A 25,325-nucleotide genomic window follows, 5' to 3' on the forward strand; every position below is an offset into this window, starting at 1 on the left:
TGGTCTATGGAAGCAACAGAAATGACAAGCAGAATATTTATACATTTATTTATAATGAAATTATTATCTAATTATTTACAATATATAGGAAAGCAGGGAGTAAGTTTGTACAAAGCCAGCCTGCAAAGTATTCAAATGTGCAAAAACGACAGTTCAGTTTCTCAAACCACTCCTGGCCACGGCCTAGCTCCTTCACTTTCACACATGGGTATCTGATACAAAAAAAGTTCTTTTGGCAAATCTGTATGCCAAAAAGGGCAGGTTGCATCACGGTCATTAAGTCCACCATCCTAATGTGTCATGGCATCTATGTAGCTACAACCTGCTCTGAGAAACAGGTCACCACATTTCACTTCTGTGAAAAGTTCTGACAGGTCACCGTGCTTCACTTCTGTGACGAGTTCTGACCACCTTTCAGTCAGTTTCTTTGATGCGGCTGAAGCCAGGAGCATAGGAGGTCAGTGACAACAGCAGCGGCTATCTGAGACAAATATGCCTAAGGTGTCAACGTTCAATCACCCCAATAAAAAGACATAATGGAAAAATTACTTCATTTTCCTCTTCATGTTCCAGTTGTATACAATTTTAAATTAGTAAAACAGCATTTTCCAAAGCAGAAAGAATCCAAAATGAAACAGGGATGAGTTCTTAGAACTGTAAGTACTGAAAGGAAAAGATGACCTTGAAATCATTTCCCCACTAATAAACAGTAAGGCTTTGTATATAACAAGTTATTATCAAAATTGACCCAACAGTATTAAAATACAAACAAAACTTTCTCTATGTCAAAGTTGAGGCTATTTGTTGGGAAAAGGCTAGACCAGGCAAACAGGAGAATAACCTTGTCCTGACACGTCTCTGGACAAACACATTTCACCATTAAAAAGCTTGAGACAAATCTGTGATTCTAAGTAAATTTGAACAGATATAATGCCACTGCAGAAATAAGAATGTTTTTAAAAGACTAAAATCCCTTTAAGACGAGACACTGCATCTCTAACTTTTTGCAAAGGTCCAAGATGGCTCTCCGAACAGGCCCCAGAGTCTTGTTACATCAAATGCATGCATTATTGCTAAGAGTCAGAGCTGTGTTCCACTGTTTCCTACGGGGCCATCCAGAAAGGCATCTGCTGTTTGGCTCGCGGCTGGGAGGACGGGTACTGGTAGCCCAGACTCCAGCCCTGCGGGAAGCTACTTGCATTTTTATGACCGCCATGTTCCTCCTCTTCATCAGACGAGTCTGCAGCATAAGCCACTAAGCCAAATCCCTTCTCTGTAGTTTTCATCTTCTTGGCTGGATAATCTAAAATAGAGAAAAAACAACCCCAGCCCCATTCCCCACCAAAACAAAAACAAAGAAAAAATACCATAAATTTGTTAATTAAAAAAAAAAAAGATGTTAATTTTAAGTGGTTAGTTGGACACCATTTTGAAGTCACAGGGTCAACGGTCACCCCAAAACGTTGAAGATCACACGAAAAACAGCCAGCACCAGCAAATGTGAATCCACCAGAACCATGTAAGAAAAAACAGAGAAAGAAAAAAGAAAAAAAAAAGGAAAAAGAAAAAAAAAAGGAAAAGTTAGCAAGTCAGTTTATGGGGTTGATATTCCACCTTTTAAAGAGCTAAAAGAAAAGAAAAGAAGAAAAGAAAAGACTATCTTTGCTTCTACCACCACCCCCCATTTTTTTTTGGCAGGGTCTTGCATAGCCCAGACTGGCCTCACACTTGCTATGTAGCTAAGAATAGCCTTGACCTCCTGCCCCCATCTCCTAGTGCTGGGACTACAGGCACCCACCACGCCTAGATCTTCTGCTCCTTCTTATCACAACTACAGACAAAGAACAGAAATGAGTCCTGTGTTACCACAGGATTTAGAGCTCTGGAATGCTGTTAGCCCATATGGCTCAGCTCCCAACAGAAAGGAAAATTAAATTTCATTGAGTCTGTATAGATTACCTGCAAGCAGCCAGACTACATAAGCAACCGAATTATGAAATTACCTACCAAGGTCCTCCTAGGGCGTTACAGTCGCTGATGCCATGTATAACAGAAGGCTCAGCCGACTTTTCTAGGCACATGTTGGTTGAAAGTAAAAGGCTATATAACCACATGCTGTCCTTGTAAGCCAAACTTTTCTTTAAAGTACTCTCATTAGCCAGTAGATTATAGAGGCTAGACTATATGTCTGAATGGTCTTCAAGCTAGAAAACTAATTGCTTAAGACCGTTTTAGTCACTCCCATTTCCCCCAGCTATCCCCTACTCACCATGGCTTCCTGTTAAGGCCCCAGACCCATTCCTTTCATCAGACTCTGTTTTTAATCCAGTCACTGGAAAGGCTGGTGGAGGCATCAACTGCCTGTTAAAAGAATGAAATCTCTTCTTAGACAAACTCAATTTGTAGAATGTAGAATAACAATAAAGGCTGTCAATAATCTTAGGTTCATTAATCATAAATTTCAATGCTTTCCACTGCTCCCTCCTATCACTCTCTTCAAGCCCATACCAAGTCTGTCTCTACACACAGGTCATGCCAAAAACAGAATGAGTGGCACGTGGTGGCGCACGCCTTTAATCCCAGCAACTGGGAGGCAGAGGTGGGAGAATCGGTGGAAGGTCAAGGCCACCCTGAGACTACACAGTGAATTCCAGATCAGACTGGGCTAGAGAGAGACCCTGATGCAAAAAACAAAAACAAAACAACAATTAAAAAAAAAAAAAAAAACAAACCACAGAACAAGCCAGGTGAGGTGGCACACACTTTTAATCCCAGCAGTCAGGAGGCAGAGGTAGGAGGATTGCTGTGAGTTCAAGGCCACCCTGAAGCTACATAATGAATTCCAGGTCAGCCTGGACTAGAGTGAGAGCTTACCTCAAAAAACCAAAATAATAATAATAATAGTAATTATAGCAACAACAATAATATAGAATGAAATGTTAGAGAAAGAAATGAGCTAACCAGCCTGCTCAGGCAAATGCTCTTTAATGACTGACCCCCCCCACACACACACCCCCTTTCAGCTCCCTCTTCTACAAGCTAAGGCAACAATCCAGGAAAGAATTGTAAGCACTGAATCAAATACTGCACTCTGGCTCAAGAATGCACACCCAGGGCTGCAGAGCTGGTTAGCGGTTAAGGCGCTGGCCTACAAAGCCAAAGGATCCCAGCTCGACCCTCCAGGACCCACTTATGACAAGGGGCGCACACAGGTGGAGCTCGTTTAGTTGCTGAAGGCCCTGGAGCGCCGATTCTCTCTTTTGCTCACTCTCAAATAAATGAAATATATTAAAAATAAAGTAAAAAAAAAAAAAAAAAGAATGCACACCCAGCTGCAGGCAGTGGCACATGCCTTTAATCCCAGCACTTGGGAGGCAGAGGTAGGATCACCATGAGTTCGAGGGCAGCCTGAGACTACAGAGGAAATTCCAGGTCAACTGAGCTAGAGTGAGACCCTACCCCCAAAAGCCTAAAGAATGTATACCCATAATATCCTGTCATCATTCCCATTCACTAGTTTAACCTCTCCCCTCTCGAGGCAGGGTCTCTAGCCCAGGCTGACCTGTAGACCAGCCTGGCCTCAAACTCACAATGATCTCACTTCAGCCTCCCAAATACTGATCCACCCTGTTCCTGTTGTTGTTTCCCAGGTTGGGTCTAACTCTAGCCCAGAGGGGCTTTGAACTCACAGTGATCCTACCTCTGCCTCCTTAGTGCTACGATAAAAGGCATTCGCCACCACGACTGGCTTTTTTTTTTTTTTTCTTTATGTGCCTAGGTTGCCCTCAAACTTGCTATGTAGCTAAGGGTGGCTTAGGACTCCTGGTCCGCATTTCTATACCTCCTGAATGCTAAGATTACAAGGGTGTGCCACCATGCCATCATTCTAAGTAGGGAAAATGCCATGATTATATAGTTTTGTTACTGCCTACCCTTAGAAAAATGGCAAAAAAAATCAATGAAAAGAGGAAGATGGCTGGACAAGCACTAAATTACTCAAAGTTACACTGAACTGCTTCTGAGACAGTGTTAGTGTTCAACTCAACATCCCAATAACTTACCTGTCCCTCTCTCGCTCTTTGCCTGAGGAACTTGCCGGCTTCGATCCCGCGCCTTCTATCTCATTCTGACTGGAGAAGCCTGTACCTAAATTAGTCATATGAATGGGTCCATGCTATGAGCAGAAAAATACAGTGGCATTAGCAAATCTACACCTGCTGCAGTGACGTTAGCTCCTTAATGTAACTGTCAAGCGCCCTATCTCTTTAAGCTGCACTACTTGTCCTCCGGGATCTGGATTAGTACTTCAGTCAAAGTAAGCGTTTGTCTCTCCCACAGGCTTAGTCACGGGGATGTGTAATTCATGATGCTTTCAGCTGGTTGCTCCTAACTAAACTGCTTTATATAAACATGACTAGAGTAACTTAAAAAGATCAAAAAGAAAAAGATCAAAAAGATGAGCTGAAGAGACGGCTCAGTGGTGAAAAATGTCTGCTAGTCTGGGTTTGGTTCCCCAGGACCCACTCAAGCCAGAGTGCAAAGTGGTGCATGCACCTGGAGTCCATTTGCAGCGGCCAGAGGCTCAGCCCTGCCCTCCTCTCTTTCTCGATGAAATAAATAAATAAGAACATTTTAAAAATAGAGCAAGAAGATCGTTGGGGCTGGAGAGGTGGCTTGCGGTTAAGGCATTTGCCTGAGTCCCCAGCATCCAGATGTGTAGAATGGTACACATAGCTCTAGTTCACTTGTAGCATCTGGAGGCCCTGCTGTGCCCATTCTCTTTTTTTCTCATTCTTCTCAAATAAATAAATATTAAATATATGTTTAAAAATAATTGTTTAGGGCTGAAGATGATGGCTTAGTGGTTAAGGCATTTGCCTGCAAAGCCAAAGAACCCAGGTTCAACTCCCCAGGACCCAAATAAGCCAGATGCACAAGGTAGCAGATGCATCTGCAGTTTGTATGCAGTGGCTGAAGGCCCTGGGGCACCCATCTCTCTCTCCATCAAATAAAGTATTTTTAAAAAAGTTGTTTAGATACCTCAAAGCACTTCTGATAAAATCATAACAAAATTATTCTTTCCTCCATCAGTACTGGGTCAAACCCAGAGCCTGGTGTAAGCTAGATGAGTACCCTACCACCGAGCTACGCCCCCAAGCCCTTGATCAGCTTGCAGCTTTAATGGGGACATGTGTATGCACTGAATCACTTCATTTCTGCCAAATATTTCCTGGGATGGAAGAGGAGGGTAGAGCTAAAACAAATCATCTTTTATTTTTTTTAAAAAAAAAAAAAAGGAGGGGTAGACTAGTAAACTGAAAGCCAAAGTTTAAATATAAACGATGTCTCTGCAATTGACCGTTTTTGTTGAGTTGTAAAGAATGTGGAATATCATTGAGTTGTAAAGAATGTGGAGTATCAGAGGCTTTCAAAAGTTAGTTAGTGTGTAGAGTGCTACAGAACTTCCAGTCAGTCATGGAGACTTCGCTGCATACACCGACCCCGAAGACCACACTGGCACCAGGGCATCATCTGACTTTAGACTCAAGAACTGAACCCTAACCTAACCTAAACGGGCCCAAGAACAGAAATCCTGCACTAGGAGGGCCTTCGACAGAGAAGTAAACATTCGTTCTCTTAGGGAGTACACACTAGGAGGACAAGAAGGAAGGAAGAGAGAGTGTTTTTATTTAACCTGGTATCCAAGTAGTCCAGATTCCCGTTCATCAGGCAGCTCCTCTGTGAATCGTCTCTTCTGTGCTTGGGGCTGGGTTGGGGGGGGGGGCCTGGGGCTGGGGCTGGGGGCCAGCCGGCAAAGCGGTCCTGACGGGAGCAGCAGGAATGAAAGGACTCATCGGACTCTGGGACCAAAACAAACCAAGGAAGAATTCCAACTAATGAATCAAGAAGGACCACAACAGATCTTAACACCAACATGGACCAGGTTATCTGTCATCCTAAGGGTTAGGGAGATGGGTCAGTGGTTAAACATGCTTGCTTACAAAGCCTGATGTCCTGAGTTCAATTCCCCAGTACATGTAAAAAGTGACCCATGTGCCCGGCTTCCTTTGCAGTGGCATACACACATATGCAATAAATAAATAATACACTATGAGGTACCCATAGGAAAGGACCCACTATAAATCCATTACTATTACTATGCACTAATTTAGTTTTCTACTGCCAGATGAGCTAGAAAACTCATCTTCCCCACAATTTATTTCCCTCCCTCACCCCCCACTTTTTTGGTGATGCTAAGGGTTCAACCACAGCAAGTGATGTCACAGAGCCTGATCTCCAGACCCAAAAAATTCCTCTATAATGTAAAAGTTGTAAAGAAAACATGCCAGCATTTGTGGCTCTAAAGTTTGGAAATTCGTGTTTATTAAATAGAACATTTGTTTTTCTTCCTTTTTTTTTTTTTTGGCTTTTTTCAAGGTAGGCTGACCTGGAATTCACTATGTAGTCTCAGAGTGGCCTCAAATTCACAGCGATCCTCCTACCTCTGCCTCCTGAGTACTGGGATTAAAGGCGTGCCCACCATGCCCCGGCATTAGCAACATTTGCATATGTAGTATTTCTAAGATCAGAATAGGAAACAGGTAACTGTGACAAATGTTCCTGGAAGATGAAGACATACAGATCAGGAGTTCAAGGCCAGCCTGGGCTACATAAACCCTTGCCTGAAAGAGGGTGTGTGTGACAGGGAGAGACTGGAGACATGGCTCAGCAGTTAAGGTGCTTGCCTGCAAAGTTTAATAACCTGGGTTCGACTCCCCAGTGTTCATGTAAAGTCAGATGCACAAACTGCTACATGCATCTCGAGTTCATTTGCAGTAACAGGAGGCCCTGGTACACTCCTCCTCTCTCTGCTTGCAAATAAATAATAAATAAAATAAAAAATTAAAAGCCGGGCGTAGTGGCGCACACCTTTAATCCCAGCACTCAGGAGGCAGAGTTAGGAGGATCGCCGTGAGTTCGAGGCCATAGTGAATTTCAGGTCAGCCTGGGCTGGCATGAGACCCTACCCCGAAAAACAAAAATAAAAATGTAAAACTATACTGTGTTCGGGGGGGAGGGGGACCCCTGATAACTGAGAGGAGGATTATAGGCCAGCCTCTTTCTCTCTGAGGACTATTCAGACGATAATACTAAGGGCAAGGAAACTGACTGTGACCTGCAACTCATTTCAGAAATAAGGCTCCACGGGATAGAGCCACATTCAGTCCTTTTGCCATTTTCCGACACTGCTGTGAACAGCTGTGACAAGAGACTCCACAGCCCCCAAAGCCTACATTATTTACCATCAACATCCTTTACAGAAAGTCAGCTGACCACTCCCACTTGAAACAACTATCTGGTGGCAACTCTTGTAAGTCATTCTCATTCTAAGCAGGGGATGACAAACACACATGATCCCAAATCCTCACGGTGCTTGGTGGTGGAAACACAGAAGGGGAAAAACATCAAGAGTGAGCTGGGTATCAGCCCACATCAATAATCCCAGCACTCGGGAGGCAGAGGTAGGAGGATCACTGTGAGTTCAAGGCCACCCTGAGACTACATAGTGAATTCAGGTCAGTGTGGACTAGAGTGAGACCCTACCTCAAAAAACAAAAAAAAAAAAAAAAAAAAAAAAAAAAAAAAAAAAAAAGCAAAAAATAATAATCCCAGCACTTGGGAGGATAGGAGGAATTAAAGGCCAACCTGAACTACAGTGTGTTCCAGGTAGCTAGGACTATAGGAAGACCCTCCCTCAAATAAATTAAGACACAAATGAAAAAGAGGGGGCCTGGCCAGAGAGAAGGCTTAAAAGTTAAGGTGCTTGCCTGCAAAGCCAAAGAAGCCAAGTGCCATTCCTCAGAACTCACATGAGCCAGATGCACAAGGTGGCACATGAGTTGAGTCTGTTTACAGTGGCTGGAGACCCTGGCATGTCAATTCTCTCCTCTTTCTCTCTCTGCCCCTCTATCTCAAATAAATAAAAAGTAACTTAAGCTGGGCTGGAGAGAGGATTTAATGGTAAAGGCACATCCCTGCGAAGCGTAAGGACCCAGGTTTGATTCTCTAAGTACCACATAAGCCAGATGTGTAAGGTGGCACATGCATCTGGAGTTTGTCTGCAGTGGCTAGAGGCCCTCGCGTGCCCATTCTCTCTCATTCACCCTCTCTCTCTCCCCATTTGTCTCTAATAAATAAATAAATAAAAATCTTTGCCACCTTGAGACTACATAATTATTTTGGCTTAGCCTGAACTAAAATGAAACCCTACCTTGAAAAAAAAATTTTTTTAAAGAAAAATGAAAAAAGGAGCTAGGCATTGCAGCACACACCTCTAATCCCAACACTTGGGAGGCAGCAGAGGTAGGAGGACTGCTGTCAGTTTAAGGTCAACCTGGGCCAGAGTGAGACTCTATGTGGAATAACCAAAAAAAAAAAAAAAAAAAAAAAGGAAAGGCCAGTCAGTTGGGCTTGCCTCAAAATAAACAAAATAATTAAAAAAATAAAAAACCTCAAGAGTGGCCAGGCATGGTGACGCACATCTTTAACCCCAGCACTCAGGAGGCAGAGGTAAAGGGATCATTGTGAATTTGAGGCCACCCTGAGACTCCATAGTGAATTCCAGGTCAGCCTGGGCCAGAGCGAGACCCTGCTCTGGAAATGATTTACTTCTGAAATGCTACCTTTTCCCCAGTATGTCCCAAGCTCAATAGCATGTTGTATATACTGGCATCCTACCTGTCCAGTACTAGCCGGAGGCTGCACTTGTGTTATTGGGTATTGTGTTGGCACAGGTGGCACTCCAGTAGGTAATGCTGGCAAGACTCCAGGTGCCAGTGAAACAGCTGGTGGCACTATGCTTGGTAATCCATAAGGAGGTTGAACTGGCTGCTGAGGAGGGGGAACAACAGGGTAACCAGACTGATAGCCATTGGCTGGATAATATGGTGGCTGAGGAGGGATACTACTTAGAGCAGAGGGTTGCGTATAGCCTGAGGGGGAAGAAAAAAAGTGTTTAATCAGCTGCAGCAGAATGAGACATTTTATCTGAACATCAAACAATATCTAGGGAAGAACAACACTGAAGCATGAAAGGCTTCCCACATTTCCCTAAGTTGAAGGGAGCATCATTAAGGCCTGGCACCATTAGGCTAGCTCAAGTAAGTCACTTTACACAAAATCCCTATGAAAACGCCGCGAGGCACTTCAGCGTACGCACCTGGCAAAGGCACTGCAGTACTGATCTGATTCACAAACCGGGAGTACTCGGCATGAACCTGGACAAGAGAAGAAAGCAGTTCAAACCCGGACTCAGCTCACTGCTCTTCTCAATCTGCTTCTCCAATTCAAGGACCAAAGCAAATGGAAATTAAAATAGTCCCATCACTAATGGTCCAATCTAAATTTGGACTAAGGCAGACCTGTATACATTTCTATTTTTGGTGGACAGGGTTTAGTTTTCCACGAACTAGGATTAAAGGCGTGTGCCTCCATGCTCAGCTTGGGTTTTGTTTTTAGGGGCAGGGTCTCGTTCTAGCCCAGGCTGACCTGGAATTCACTATGGAGTCTCAGGGTGGCCTCGAACTCACAACCACCCTCTTACCTCTGCCTCCTGAGTGCTGGGATTAAAGGTGTGTGCCACCATTCCTAGCACCCACTATACATTATTAAGCCAGGTTTTGGGAATCAGGGGTATAAACAATCCCAAATATTCCAAACTGGACTAATTTTGGTGTCTGATCAATTATGATATTTCTAAGCCCTAGTTAATTGATGACAATTAGTCATCCAGTTGTATTTACTTGTCACCCCCAACTTAATAAGGATGGAATAATTACTTCAGTGCATTCTTTACATGTGAACTACATTCATCTTACTAATTATTTTTCTTTTCCCAAGGTAAGGTCTCACTCTGGTCCAGGCTGACCTGGAACTCACAGCAATCCTTTTTACCTCTGCCCTTTGATTAAAGGTGAGGGTAAGTATACCCAGGTATATTTATTTTTCTAAGCATACTATTGTTTCTAAGTTTCCAAAGTACGATGAAAAGCTAGTGAAGAACACGTACTCCCCGCAAGGCACAGCAAAGGGAGCGGCGGCCCAGGGGAAGTGCAGTTCCTATGCGAGCATTCCAGCTCAACACCACCCGAGTCTGAACCCTGAATCCATGTCAGCAGCTGAGCCTGGCTGGTTATGATCCCTCTCATGTGGGGAGTGAAGAGTGATGGTCGACCTACTGTTAGATCACGTGCTTCTTTCTGGATGATCTTGGCTCAAGAAAGTTTTTCTCCATAAAGTTTAATTTAGCATATAAAAAGAATCCTGCTGGCATGGTGGCACCCGCCTTTAATCCCAGCACTGGAGAGGCAGAGGCAGGAGGATCGCTGTGAGTTCAAAGCCACCCTGGGATGACTTAGTGAATTCCAGGTCAGCCTGAGCTAGAGTGAGACCCTAGCTTGGGGGAAGGGGGGCATCCTGTATGAAAAACAGACTCCTGGGCTTAGCAGTTAAGCCACTTACCCACGAAGCCTAAGGACGCAGGTTCGACTCCCCAGAACCCATCCTAAGCCAGATACACAAGGTGGTACATACATCTGGAGTTCATCTGCAGTGGCTGTAGACCCTGGCACGCGCATTCTCTCTAATAAATCCCCACATGAAGCCAGAGGTGTGCCAGGTTCATGCAACCCCAGCAGGCTGACAGTGAATACTGATACCTGAACACTGTCCACAGACCTCCACACGCATGCCGCGTCATACACACACAAGAAAGTACACAGGAATATCAACACACCACATGTACATGTGCCATGTATACACATTCTGTTACATACATAAAACACATATACAGTGCAACTTACTGTTTGCAAGAGATTCTCACAGAGCTTCTTGGCAGCTGCTAGGCCTTCCGGTTTGGGATGACTATAAATAAAAATAAGCCACAAATTTAAAGAACAGAATAATACAGAACAATTCAACTTTCAGCTTGCAAATTCTTTTCTTTTTTCCTTTTCTTTATCTAGGTAGGCCTTGAATTCATGGGGTCCTGCTACCTCAGCCTGAGTGCTAGGACCCGCGCATGCCACACGCCTGGCCACTTTTCACTTTTCATGCAATTTATATTTTTTCATCGAAGTTTGGAAGTTTCCTATACCCACTGTAGCTGAATTCTAGCCCTCGGAAGTTATCCGGTAGGAACACAAAACATCACATAAGCCTTTTATAATCAGTGTCATGACTATGTTTTATTGGCATTTCTCAGGGAAATGATTTTTCTGTTTCTGTGAGGTAGGGTCTCGTTACAGACCAGGCTGACCTGGAAATCACTATGGGGTCTCAGGTGGCCCTGAACTCATGGTAATCCTTCCTCTGCCTCCTGAGTGCCAGTATTAAAGGCATGTGCCACCACACCCAGTCCTGATATTTCTTGACATGGTCTCATGCAGCAAGTTGGCCTCAAACTACTATATAGCTAAGGGAAACCTTGAACTCCTGATCCACCGGGCTACACATCCCAAGGGCTGAGATTATAGGCAGTTTCCACCATGCTGGGTTCATGTTATAATGAATTAAAGCCTATTTTCTTTTGCTTCTGGTCTATGCTGTGAAGGGTGACTGGCCTCTGTTTCTACCCATACCTGATGTAGATATACATGGGCTCAAAAGCTTCTCGGCCTGAGGCTGGCTCGATGCAGCCGGAACCTTTGCCCCGCAGGAAAACTTTGGCACCTGTTTCAATTTGAATGTGTTGCAAATAGGAGCAGCCAGGACCTTCCACCTTCTCCTTGACATTGAAAGTGGGCACAGCATGTTCTAGACCCACAAATAATTTATCTTGAACATAATGCATCTGAAAAAGAACAGAATACCTCAGATTATACAGAATATGTAATAGGATCATAATCTTATAGAAAATGAAACAAAAAAAATCACCTAACTATTTATTATATCTTATTATTTATCTGTGGGGGGAAGAGGGAGGGTCGGAGAGGCAGAGGCAGACAGAAACTTGGGTATAGGGGAAAAAAAGGAACTGAGCTTGGAGGCACTAATGCCTCTAATCCCAGCACATGAGAGGCAGAGATAGGAGCATTATTGTGAGTTCAAGGCGACCCCGAGACTTCACAGTAAATTCCAGATCAACCTGGGCTAGAGCAAAATCCTACCTCAGAAACCAAGGGGGGGGGATGCATTTGGCTTCATGTAGGTGCTGAGGAGCTGAGCCCAGGCGCGCAGGCTTTGCAAGCCAGCACCTGATCATGGAGTCCTCTCCTCAGTCTCTCAACTAAATATTGTTGACCACGACTCACGTCTACATGAATCTGTTACAATTCCTATCATAAACTTCACCAAGACTTTTGTTTTGTTTTGTTTTGGGAGACAAAATCTTGCTATATATCTCAGAATGGACTAGAACTTAACATGTAGCCTGGCAGGGACCCCTCAGGACCCATGTAAAGCCAGGTACACAAAGTGGTACACATATCTGGAGTTTGATTGCAGTGGCAGGAGGCCCTGGAGCACCTATTCTTGTCCCTTCCTTTCCACTTCTGTCAAATATATGAATTAATTTTTTGTTTATTTGTATTTATTTATTTGAGAGCGACAGACAGAGAAAGGGGCAGAGGGAGAGAATGGGTATGCCAGGGCTTCCAGCCACTGCAAACAAACTCCAGGCACGTGCACCCCCTTGTGCATCTGGCTAATGTGGGTCCTGGGGAATCGAGCCTCGAACCAGGGGTCCTTAGGCTTCACAGGCAAGCGCTTAACTGCTAAGCCATCTCTCCAGCCCTATTTTTTTTTTTGGTTTTTCGAGGTAGGGTCTCACTCTAGCCCAGGCTGACCTGGAATTCACTATGGAGTCTCAGGGTGGCCTCAAACTCACGGTGATCCTCCTACCTCTGCCTCCCAAATGCTGGGATTAAAGGCGTGAGCCACCACGCCCGGCCACTCCAGCCCTATTTTTTAAAAAATTATACTAGCTGGGTCATAGTGGCACATGACTTCAATCCCAACACTCAGGAGGTTAGAGGTAGGAGGACTGCCATGAGTTCAAGGCCAGCCTGAAACTACGTAGTTCAGCCTGGGGTAGACCGAGACCCTACCTTGAAAAAACAAAATGTGTGTGTGTGTGTGTGTGTGTGTGTGCGCGCGTGTAAACATATACATGGTAGAGAGCAAAGACGAGCGAAGCATGTAGGGTAGCACAGTCAGCCCCGCAGTGCTCTTTAACAAGGGCTGCTCTCCCCAACCCTGTTTCTCTAGGAGGAGTGTATCAGCAGAGTCTTGCTTCATCAGACACTGCCTTCTTGATCCTCCAGGTGCTCTCAAGTTTACAAATTCAACCCCACCGACACCCTCACACTGCACTATGCACACAGCCTTTGATCTATACACCCCTTACCAGCCCTTTCTATAAGAAGATGCAGTTGAAAGATCCATTACAGTAGGCAATTCTAAAGTTGAAGGTACAGAATTCTTAAAAACATATATTTATTTTCAAGGAGAGAGAGAGAACAAGCACACCAGGGCTTCAAGAACCTGCAAACACACTTCAAATGCATGTCACTTTGTGCATCTGGCTTTATGTGGGTATTGGGAAATCAAACCTAAGTCGTTAGACTTTGCAGGCAAGTGCCTTAACCACTGAGTCATCTCTCCAGCCCATCAGAACTTTCTTCTCCATATGTATTATTTAGCATTAATTAAAAAGGGGGGCAGCTTTTAATCCCAGCACTCAGGAGGGAGAGGTAGGAGGATCACTGTTGAGTTCAAGGCCACCCTGAGACTACATAGTGAATTCCAGGTCAGCCTGAGCTAGAGTGAGACCTGACCTTGGAAAACCAAACAAATAAATAATAAATAAATTTAAAAGGGGAAAAGGGAGGGATGGAGAGATGCCTTAGTGGTTAAGGTACTTGAGTGCAAAGCCAAAGGACCAGGTTTGATTCCCAGGATCCATATAAGCCAGATGCACATGATTCTGGAGTTCATGTGCAGTGGCTGGAGGCCCTGATATGCATTCGTTCTCTCTCTCTCATAAGTAAATAATAAAATTAAACCAGGCATGGTGATGCACACCTTTAATCCTAGCACTCAAGAGGCAGAGGTAGGTGGATCACCATGAGACCCAGGCCACCGAGATTACGAATTACACGTCAGCGTACCTTGAGAAACCAAAAATTGATTAATCCTTATAAAAAGGGATGGAGAGATGGTTTAGTTGTTAAGGTGCTTGCCTGTGAATCCTAAGAACCCATGTTTGACTCTCCAGATGCCACGTAAGCCAGATGCACAAAGGCAAAGCAAGCACAAGGTCCCACATGCCCACGAGGTGGCCCAAGCATCTGTGTGTGATTGTAGTGGCTGAGGCCCTGATGTGACAATTTTCTCTCTCTCAAATAAAAATAAAATAACTAAAATACCAAAACATACCCCTGACTGGAATGGAGGTTTCTGGCTAACAGCAGGAGATAGCTGGGTGATTGGTGCTGGCTGGTGGTAGACGGTGACTGTCGCCCCATTAAAAGTCGGGCTTGTCCCTGTGGCGGCCTTCACAACCCCATTGGTGATGATTTCTTTGATTCGGTTTACAGCTCCTAGACAAAATCAGACAGTAAATACTGTTAGAAGGGACAGGGATGCAGCCCAGCGGGTAGAATGGTGGCCTTGCTTATGAGGCCTCTGGCTCAACCATTAGCCTGAGGGGAGAGGAAACAGAAGAGCGAAGGACATGAGGAGGAGGAAAGCGGAAAAGGAGGAATACAGGCTAGGGAGGTGACTCAGTGCTTCGGGGCAGCATGACTACTTGTGCTTGATCCCCAGAATCCACATCTGGTGGACACTACAGTCCTAGCATCTCTAACTCCAAACAGCTCAGGGAAGGGAGACGAGAGCAGAATCCCCCAGCACCTTGCAGACAGCTACAGAAGAACTTGACTCAAACAAGGCAGAAGGCAAGAGCGGACACCTGACATTGCCCTCTGAACTCCACATTCATGCAGTGGCACGTACACGTCTGCACTCACACAAGAACACACAGGCATCCACCAAGACAAATAAGTAAAATGTAGATGTGATGATCACACCTTTCCTCTCAACACAGTCTGGCCACTAATTCATGACTATCCTCCTACCTCAGCCACTGAGCGTGAAGGCTAAAGGTACGCACCTGACTTTACCCATCTCTAACCCCCTGAGCAAATTGGTGGACGGTTCTGTCAGAGGAGCCTTCAAGGACAAGTTACCCAAGTAATACATAGTCTAGTGCTTTGGTCTTCGTAAGAAGTGACATACGAGCTGGAAATATTACTTACTGTCCACCAATTCCCGTGTCTGGCCCTGAACATGAAGATACAATGGACGATCCCTAAAAGAGAAACATAAAACACTGACCTTGGACTCATAAAAATCAAGAGTCTGGGCTAGAAACATGGTATAGCAGATCAGGAGCTTGCCTGCAAAGCTGAAAGTCTCAGGTTTGATTCCCCAAGACCCACATAACCCAGATGCACAAGGTGGTACATGTGTCTGGAGTTGGTTTACAGTGGCTGAAGGACCTGGCATGCCCACTCTCCCTCCCTCCAACCTCTCTCTCTCTCTCTTTTTTTCTTTTTTTTTTTTTTTGAGGCAGGGTCTCATTCTAGTCTAAACTGACCTGGAATTCACCATGTATTCTCAGGGTGGCCTTAACTCACAGCAGTTCTCCTGCCTCTGCCTCCCAAGTGCTGGAATTAAAGGCATGCATCACCATGCCCAGCTCTGCAAAATGAGCTCCAGAAAAATGTGCCACTTTGGGCTGGAGGGATGGCTTAGCGGTTAAGCACTTGCCTGTGAAGCCTAAGGATCCCGGTTCGAGGCTCAGTTCCCCAGGTCCGTTAGCCAGATGCACAAGGGGGCGCATGTGTCTGGAGTTCGTTTGCAGTGGCTGGAGGCCCTGGCGCGCACCCATTCTCTCTCTCTCTTTCTCTCTGTCTGTCTCTCTCAAATAAATAAATAAATAAATAAATAAATAAATAAATGAGCCACTTTGTGCATCTGGCTTTACATGAGTCCTGGGGAATTGAACCCAGCACATGAGGCTCACTAGGCAGCGACTTAGCCACTGAACCACCTCCCCAGCCCCTTTTATTTTATTTGAGAGAGAGGGAGAAAAACAGGCAAAGTGAGAGAGAGAGAGAGAATATGGGTGCACCAGGGCCTCTAGCTACTGCAAATGAAGTCTAGACACATGTGGCCCCTTGGGCAACTGGCTTATATGTGGGTCCTTGGGAATTGAACCCTTTGGCTTTGCATGCAAGCACCTTAACTACTAAGCCATCTCTTCAGCCCTTGATTTTTTTTCCCCCCCTGAGGTAGGGTTTCACCCTAACTCAGGCTGACGTGGAATTCACTATGTAGTCTCAGGGTGGCCTCAAACTGTGATCCTCCTGCCCCTGCATCCCTAATGCTGGAATTAAAAATGTGTGCTATGACACCAGGCTTAATAAAAATATTTTTTAAAGGGAGGGGCTGGAAATGTAACTCAATGGAAAAGCCTATGCTTAGCATGAGACCCACGGATTCAATCACCAGTGACCCACGCATGTTTGTGGGTAAGGGAAACACAATCTAAACTTTTTATGGGGGGGAGCTATTTGTACAGTAAAAAGGTTTATAAATAAGTTAAATGCTAATCATTGTCATCTTATTTTATCTATTTATTACAAAGAGAAAGAGAAAAAGAGAGAGGGAATGAGAATGACAATGGGCAAACCAGGGCCTTCAGCCACTGCAAATAAACTCCAGGCGCATGTGCCACCTTGTGCATCTGGCCTTTGTGGGAACTAGGGAATAGAACCTGTATTCTTAGGCTTCACAGGCAAGCGACTTGACAACTAAGCTGTCTCCAACCTACTGTCTGTTTTATATATATATATATATATTTTTTTTTTTTTTTGCAAGGTAAGGTCTAGATTTGGCCCAAGTCACTTTCATCTATTTCCTCAGGAAAGAAAGAAAGAAAATGGTGAAATGAAAGCCCAACAAAGTCAGATGTGGTGGCACATACCTTTTGTTTTGTTTTGTTTTGTTTTGAGGTAAGGTCTCCCTCTAGCCCAGGCCGACCTGGAATTCACTATGTAGTCTCAGCCTGCACTACCACACCTAGCTGCACACACCTCTAATCCCAGCATTGGGAGGCAGAGGTAGGAAGATCGCCATGAATTCAGGGCCAACCTGAGACTACAGTCAATTCCACGTCAGCCTGGGCTACAGTGAGATCCTATCTCAAGTGGCCCCCCCCCCAAAAAAAGCCCAGCAAATGACAGAGAAAAGCTGCTGCCAACATTTCTCATACGCATGAAGACTGCCTTCAGTTCTGCTACAAACATGTACGTGAGCCACGCCTGGTGCTTCCCCGCACCACAGGACACACACCCTGGCCCAACTTTCGCCTTCTCCTCGGTTGTCATGAACCTTCCTCGAGTAGACACAGCAGCCCCACTAAGTCGACTGATCTGAAAGAAAAAAAATGTTCGATTAAAATAATGTATAAATACTGAAACATCACAGCTATATAACTCATTGATTAGAAATAGATGATGTAATTAGTGGGTCTCAGTGGTAGACAGCAGGACAGTGTTTTCCCACTCATTCCACCCAGTAGAAACCTCTGCAGTTAAATTAATGAAAATCACAACCCAAACCCACTCAGAACACTCCTGTCCACAGCTTCTTTAAAATGCACCTGCCACCTTCCCCAGAGCTGTCCACACCTCATCCTGAGTCTGTCCTCGTGTCAGCAAGTTCCTACACGTGAGAGGCACATCGTTGATTTCTACTTCGGCCACCACCAGGTCATCCTTGCTTTTATTGCTAGTCAGGCCTTTCCCAGGAGCCTGAAGCTACAAAGAGAAATTTTACAAGTTTTAATGACAAAATACTTTTTAAACGTTTTGTGTGGGGGAGTGCATGCCATGGAGAGAGAGAGAGAGAGAGAGAGAGAGAGAGAGAGAGAGAGAGAGAGTGTGTGTGTGTGTGTGTGTGTGTGTGTGTATGGAAGTCAGAAGACAACTTCGAAGTGTGTGTGGTCCACCTTCAACACAAGGTCTCTGCTCTTTTATAAGCTACCAGTCTGGGGCTGTGGAGATGGCTCAGTGGTTAAAGGCATTGCTTGCAAACAAACATCAAACTAGCTGACCATATGCGTGAGATTCTCATGTTTCCACCTCCCGCTGCCTTCATCTCATTGGGATCACAGATCCTTGTAAAGGTACTTCCACCTTTACATGGGTGCTGGGGAACTGAGTGGAGGCATGGCAGCCTTTTAAACCACTGAACCATCTTCCCCGCCTCAATAAAACATTTTATTGTCTGGTTTACAATTATCTGAATTCCCACTGATTTCCCCCATCTTATCCTTTACAGATCAACATAAACATTTATATGTGGTCATTCATCACAAACGATATAAAAAGGAACCTGTCAAGTGACAATAAGAGTCAATTTCCAGAATTCTTTGTAACTTTGACTATATCAAGTTTTTTGTTTGCTTTTTGGGGTTGTTAGTTTTTAAACTATTTTTATGTATTTACTTGCAAGCAGACAGAGAGATAGGAGACAGAGAATGGGTTTTCCAGGACCTCCATGGCTACATACAAACTCCAGATGCATGTGCCACTTTGTGTATCTGGCTTTATGCTGATACCAGGGAACTGAACTGAAGTTATTAGGCTCCATAGGCAAGCACCTTAATGGCTAAGCCAACTCTCCAACTCCTGCTTTTGTTTTAAATTATAACAGAAAAAGAATGGGCACTCCAGGACCTTCAACCTGCTTTGAGAAAAACTACAGACGCATGCGCCCCCTTGTGTGCATGTGCAGCACTGAGCCTCTGGCTATGTAGATATTTGAACATGAAGCTCTTGGGCTTCACAGGCAAGAGCCTTAAATGCTAAGCCATCTCTCTAGCCCTGCTTTTTGTTTCTGAGACAAGGTCTTGTCATGCATCCCAGGATGACCTAATGTTGAGAGTCCTTGGCTTCAGGACATACCATCACTCCCAGTCCTTGTGGCATTTTTTGAATTATTTTTTCCAAGGTAGGGTCTCACTCTAACCCAGGCTGACCTGGAATTCACTCACTATGTAGTCTCAGACTGGCCTCAAACCCATAGCGATCCTCCTACCTCTGTCTCCGGAGTACTGGGATTAAAGATATGTACCACCACTCCTGACTAAATTAATTTTTTAAAATATTTTATTTTCCTGGGCGTAGCGGCACATGCCCTTAATCCCAGCACTTGGGAGGGAGAAGTAGGAGGATCCACCCTGAGTTCAAGGCCACTCTGAGAATAGATAGTGAATCCCAGGTCAGACTGAGCTAGAGAGACCTGACCCCAAAACACCAAGGGAGCACGTGTGTGTGTGTGTGTGTGTGTGTGTGTGTATATACACACATATTTTTAATTTACTTATTTGAGAGCAGCAGGCAGAGAGAGAATAGGTGAGCCAGGACCTCTAGCCACTGCAAAGGAACTCCAAACACATGTGCCACCATGTTCATCTGGCTTAAGTGGGTACTGGGGAATTGAACCTAAGTCCCTAGATTTCACAGGCAAGTGCCTTATCTACTAAGCCAACTCTCCAGCACTCTCCTGTTGTTTTTTAAAGATAGGGTCTCAGCCGAGTGTGGTGGCGTACACCTTTAATCCCAGCACTCAGGAGGCAGAGGTAGAAGGATCATTGAGAGTTCGAGGCCACCCTGAGACTCCATGGTGAATTCCAGGTCAGCCTGGACTAGAGTGAAATCCTACCTCGGAAAACCAAAAAAAAAAAAAAAAAGACAGGGTCTCAAGTTATGGCTAGAGAGATGGCTTAGCGGTTAAAGAGCTTTCCTATAAATCCAAAGGACCCAGGTTCGAGTCCCCAGGACCCACATAAGCCAGCCACACAATGGGTCGCATGCGTCTAGAGCTCCCTTGCGGTAGCTAGAGGCCCTGGCGTTCCGATTCTCTCTCTCTCTCAAATAAATAAATAGTTGTTTTGCCACACCCAAAACTACACAGTGAGTCCAGGTCAGCCTAGGCTAGAGGGAAACCCTACACCCAAAAACAAAACAAACAAAAAGAAACCCCAGGCGTGGTGGTTCACACTCAGGAGGCAGAAGTAGGAGAACTGCTGTGAGTTTGAGGGCAACCTGAGACTACATAGGTCAGCCTGTACTGGAGTGAAACCCTACCTTGAAATCCCAAACAAAAAAATGTGGGGGCTGGAGAGAAGGCTTAGTGGGTAAGGCACTTGTCTGCAAAGCCAAAGGATCCATGTTCAATTCCCCAGAGCCCACATAAATCCAGATGCACAAAGTGGTGCATGCATCAGGACTTCATTTGCAATGGCTAGAGGCGCTGGCACACGCATTGTCTGTCTCTTTCTCTCTATCGCAAATAAATGAACAGGGCTGGAGAGATAGCTTAGCAGTTAAGGAACTTGCCTGCGAAGCCTAAGGGCCCAGGGTCACTTCGCCAGTACCAACATGTGCACAAGGTGGCACACGTACCTGGACTTTGTTTGCAGTGTCCAGAGGTCCTGGTGTGCCCATTTTCTCTATCTGCCTGTTTCTTTCTCTCTCAAATAGGTAAATATTTAAAACCAAAATAAACTAATACATTTTTAGAGGTGGGTCTCACATAGCTCCGGCTGGCTTTGACCCTGTTATGTAGCCAAAGATAACCTCTGCCTCTACCTCCGAGTGCCAGCACCGCAGGCATGCGCCAGCACTCTGTGGTACGTGGTGCCGGAGGTGCAGTGGACGCGAGGCTCTCGCGCACGCCAGACAAGCATTCTACCAGGGGAGCTACTTCCCCAGCCTGCCTGATGCCGTCTTGACCCTGTCATTATGGAAACTACGGACTGGAAGCTCTAATTGCTGAAAGTACATGGAAGCTGTGCTGCTTCACAGGTCAATCTGCAGGTTGTGCACGGAGCAAAATACCGAGGGCAGACAGCATCCACGCAGCCCGCACCTCGCCCGCGCACCAGAAGCCGCACTCACGCAACTCCTAGTCACAATACTCCAAACTGATTTCATCCTTTCGACAGACGCAAAAGCCCTTAACTGTATCATCTCATTAGTTCTTGTTACAGAAGAATGGATGAAAAGCCAGTAAGACCAAATCTAGTTTCAACTTAAGTTATAAACTTGATAAAGCTACATTTCAGTTAACAAGATTGCCTTCCAACAACGAATGTGTAGCAAGTCAGCACAAAAAAGGTGAAATACTTTACCCTGAGCCATAAACATGCTTGAATCCTGCAACCGCCTTTCAGAGTGCATACCAATGTTGAAAACAACTTTCTGCGATGTGTTCTATGGGCTTCCTATGCAAGCAGAGGGTCTGAAACCACCCAAGTCTGAGTCTCTGAAGCCCAGCTGGGCATGTCCATGCATTCCTGTAACTAACATGAACTACAGATTCTGGGTTCAAACGCAGGTACTAAATTCACTATTTACATATCATGTTGCCTAAAATGGAACTCAAAAACCCTTTTTATTATTTTTACTTTTATTTTTATTTTGGGTGTGTGGGGGGAGACAAACAGGGAGAGAATGGGTGTGCCAGAGCTTTCAGCCACCACAAAAGAACTCCAGAAGTAGGTGCCACCTTGTGAATCTGGGTTATGTAGATTCTGAGAAAATCAAACCTGGGTCCTTTGGCTTTGCAGGCAAGCGCCTTAACCACTAAGCCATCTCTCCACTCCCCCTCACACACACCTTTTTTTTTCATTTTTCAAGGTGGGGTCTCACTCTAGTCTAGGCTGACTTGGAATTCCCTATGTAGTCTCAGGGTGGCCTAGAACTCACAGCGATCATCCTACTTCTGCCTCCCAGTTTTTTCTTTTTTTGGGGGGGGGGGCCTCTAGGAACGTTATCAGGTGGAGCCTGGAAAGAGAAACCCTGAATCAGCTGTCCGCCTGGCTCAAGACAACTAGGGCAGAGGAGCCTTTCTTGTGGATGGGCTTTCACAGAAGTGGAGGCAGATCTTTGACTTTTCACACGGGCAGCGGCTGACTGAGCATCTGTGAGACGTAGTTCAGATCCTGCCTCAAATGGATAGCCAGAAAAAGGGAGGGCCCGGCTTTTCACTTTCTTTCTTTTTTTTTGGGGGGGGGGGTGGTTTTAGGTAGGGTCTCGCTCTAGCCCAGGCTGACCTGGAATTCACTATGGAGTCTCAGGGTGGCCTCAAACTCACAGTAATCCTCCTACTTCTGCCTCCCAAGTGCTGAGATTAAAGGCATGCGCCGCCACACCTGCCCGGCAAACTACACCTTTTAATTTAAGCCAGAACAATGTTTTGAAATGATAATTATAGCGAGATGAACAATAGTAAAATACAATTCTGGAGTTTGTAGAAAAAAATCACTGATTGGGGCTGGAGAGGTGGCTTGGCGGTTAAGCGCTTACCTGTGAAGCCTAAGGACCCAAGTTCAAGGCTGGATTCCCCAGGACCCACATTAGCCAGATGCACAAGGGGGCACACGCATCTGGAGTTTGTTTGCAGTGGCTGGAAGCCCTGCCCACTTTCCTCTCTCTCTCTCTCTGCCTCTTTCTCTGTCTCCCTCAAATAAATAAACAAAAAAAAAAAATTTTTTTTTTAAATCACTGATTGCCTGAGGTGACTGAACTCAAATGCCGTGCCTAACACCACAGATCCTGGGCAAATTATCCCACCTTCATGAGCTTCTTTCCTCATATGCTAACTAGGAACAAGAATTCAGAGTTGTTAGGATTTTCTTTTCACAGTTTATGCTCTGCTTTATCAAAGATGTCAGGATTATTTTTTCTGAGATAGAGTCTCACCCTAGCCCAGGCTGACCTTGAATTCACTATGGAGTCTCAGGGTGGCCTCAAACTCACGGCAATTCTCTTACCTCTGCCTCCCGAGTGCGGGATTAAAGGTGTGCACCACCACGCCCAGCAGGATTTTCTTTTTTAATTGCCAACAAATATACTATAGCAATACAGCCACTACCATCATTTTGAAGGGAGATTGCTGCCCTTTATGACAGGAAATGATCTAGTCTTCTAAGTTGTTACCTTCCATTATACTGGGACTATAAAATAACTAAATACTGGGCATGGTGATACACATCTTTAATCCCAGCACTCAGGAGGCAAAGGTAGGAGGATCTCTGTGAGTTCAGCCTGAGTTCCAGGTCAGCAAGGGCTAGAGTGAGACCTTGGAAAATGCCAATAATGGGCTGGAGAGATGGCTTGGCAGTTAAGGCACTGGCCTACAAAGTCAAAGGACCCAGGTTCGATTGCCCAGTACCCACATAAAACAAGATACACAGGGTGGGATATGTGTTTAGAATTTGTTTGCAGTGGCTGGAGGCCCTGGTGCGCCCATTCTCTCTCTATTCATCTCTCTCTCTCTCTCGAATTAGAAAAAAATTGAAAAGGCATACCCAAGCCAGGCGTGGTGGCGCATGCCTTCAATCCCAGCACTCAGAAGACAGAGGTAGGAGGATCAACCTGAATTTGAGGCCATCCTGAGACTCCATAGTGAATTCCAGGTCAGCCTGAGCTAGAGTGAGGTCCTACCTGGAGGGGGGGGAGGGAGGCATAGCCAGATGCACAATGTGGCACATGCATCTGGAGTTCATTTGCAGAGGCTGAAGGACCTGGTGCAGCCATTCTCTCTGTATCTGCACCCCCCTACAGTATTTTTTTTTTTTTTCGAGGTAGAGTCTCATCCTAGCCCAGGCTGACCAGGAATTCACTATGCAGTCTCGAACTCACAGCGATCTTCCTACTCCTGCCTCCAAGTGCTAGGATTAAAGGCGTCCGCCACCACACTTGGCTTTCTTTCATATAGTTAAAAAAAAATTTTTTTGGAAAAGGCATACCACCGAAATCGCCCCAAAGACATGCATAAAATCTACCTGGTCCATAAATACAGCAAGTACAACCAAAACTGCCTCACAGCCAGGTGTGATGAACTCACCCATGTCTCTGGCCAAGTTGGAAGCTGGCCTGTCTACAAAAAGGGCTGGCTGTACAGGGAGACACTTTCAAAACTGTAAGTTCATCAAATAAAATAAATAAAACCCTACCTAATCTAAAAGTTGTATACATATTTCTAAATATTTTATTAATTATTTGAGAGAGAGAGAGAAAATGGGCCTATCAGGGCCTCCAGCCACTGGAAACAAACTCCAGACGCATGTGCCACCTTGTGCATCCTTTTACGTAGGTCCTGGAGAACAGAACCTGGGTTCTCTGGCTCCGCAGGCAAGTGCCTTAACCGCTAAGCCATCTCTCCAGCCCTGAAAGATACTTTGACAATTATGCTCCACCTGAATGTTCCAAAACTCAATGATCTTTAAATTACTGTATCCCCGGCTTTAACATGCCTGATTATGAAGCTACAGGATTAAAAAAAAAAAAAAATGCAATTAGCGGCCTTGGAGATGGCTCAGTGGTTCCATCTAAGTCGTCTGCCTGCAAAGCGTCAGCGACCAACGGGGTTGTAAGAACCCGCGGTCAAGCGAGATGCGCAAGGTGGTTCATTCTGCAGCGTCCATCCTCACTTCCCTTTCTCTGCTTACGAATAAATAATTAATAATTAAAAATCTAAAAGGAAAAAGAAAAGAAAGGAAGGAAGGAAACACCGCAATCCTTCGCAATACCTTCTCGGCCGCGTTCTGCGTGGGTTTCAGCTTGCCCTTGGCCATGAGCATGGCATTGATCTTGGCGGCCACGGCAGCGGCGGCGTCCAAGGCCCCCGAGGGAGCGGCGGCGGCGGCGGGGCCCGCGGGGTTCGCCGCGCCGCCGGAGACCTCGGCGCCGGGGCCGGCGGGCGGGAGGAAGAGCAGGGGCGCGGGCGCGGGCGCCGGCTGGTCCCATTTGCTGCGGCGCCTGCAGGCGGGAACACAAGGGCGCGGCGGGCCGTCGGGCTCGGCAACTCCGCCGGTCTCGCCGCCTCCCCCGGCCCGGGCCCCCGTCCACGGCCCGGCGCGATCGCGCCCGCCGAGCCCAGCTCCCCGTTCCGCGGCTACGGGCGTCCTCTCCCCCCGCCCACCCCCCGCCGCGAAGCCCCGCCCGGTCCCGCTCGTCCGCCCCGCGAAGGCCGCCGCCGGCCCCTCGGGTCCCCCGCGGCCCAGGGCCGTGCCCGCCTTCTCCTTGGCTCGCCCTTCCCGCGGTGCCCCCGCCCCGGCGCTCCCCTCCGCCGACGCCGGCCCGGAGGCCTCGCCCTCGGCCCCCGGCCGCACGCCCGCCGCGACGCCCCCGGCCGCCGCCCCCTTACCCGCCGGCTGCAGGATGGGTCGCGCTCCCCGCGGACAT

The 25,325-nt window shown here is 46.1% G+C and overlaps 1 protein-coding gene and 1 non-coding gene across 2 annotated transcripts; both read right to left on the minus strand.

Moving 5' to 3' along the window:
- Positions 1–31: 31 nt before the first annotated feature.
- Positions 32–25,325, minus strand: Khdc4 (KH domain containing 4, pre-mRNA splicing factor). The gene is given in 15 exon segments (XM_045138760.1): positions 32–1,303; positions 2,270–2,361; positions 4,062–4,174; positions 5,696–5,776; positions 5,778–5,861; positions 8,740–8,993; positions 9,221–9,278; positions 10,863–10,923; positions 11,640–11,851; positions 14,437–14,600; positions 15,318–15,370; positions 17,419–17,498; positions 17,757–17,885; positions 24,671–24,899; positions 25,288–25,325. Coding segments are annotated over 15 exon segments (1,848 nt in total). The 3' UTR covers positions 32–1,103.
- On the minus strand, positions 13,194–13,323 carry LOC123456154. Its single transcript, XR_006634368.1, has one exon.

This window comes from Jaculus jaculus, chromosome 19, assembly GCF_020740685.1.
Source record: "Jaculus jaculus isolate mJacJac1 chromosome 19, mJacJac1.mat.Y.cur, whole genome shotgun sequence".
Taxonomy (NCBI): domain Eukaryota; kingdom Metazoa; phylum Chordata; class Mammalia; order Rodentia; family Dipodidae; genus Jaculus; species Jaculus jaculus.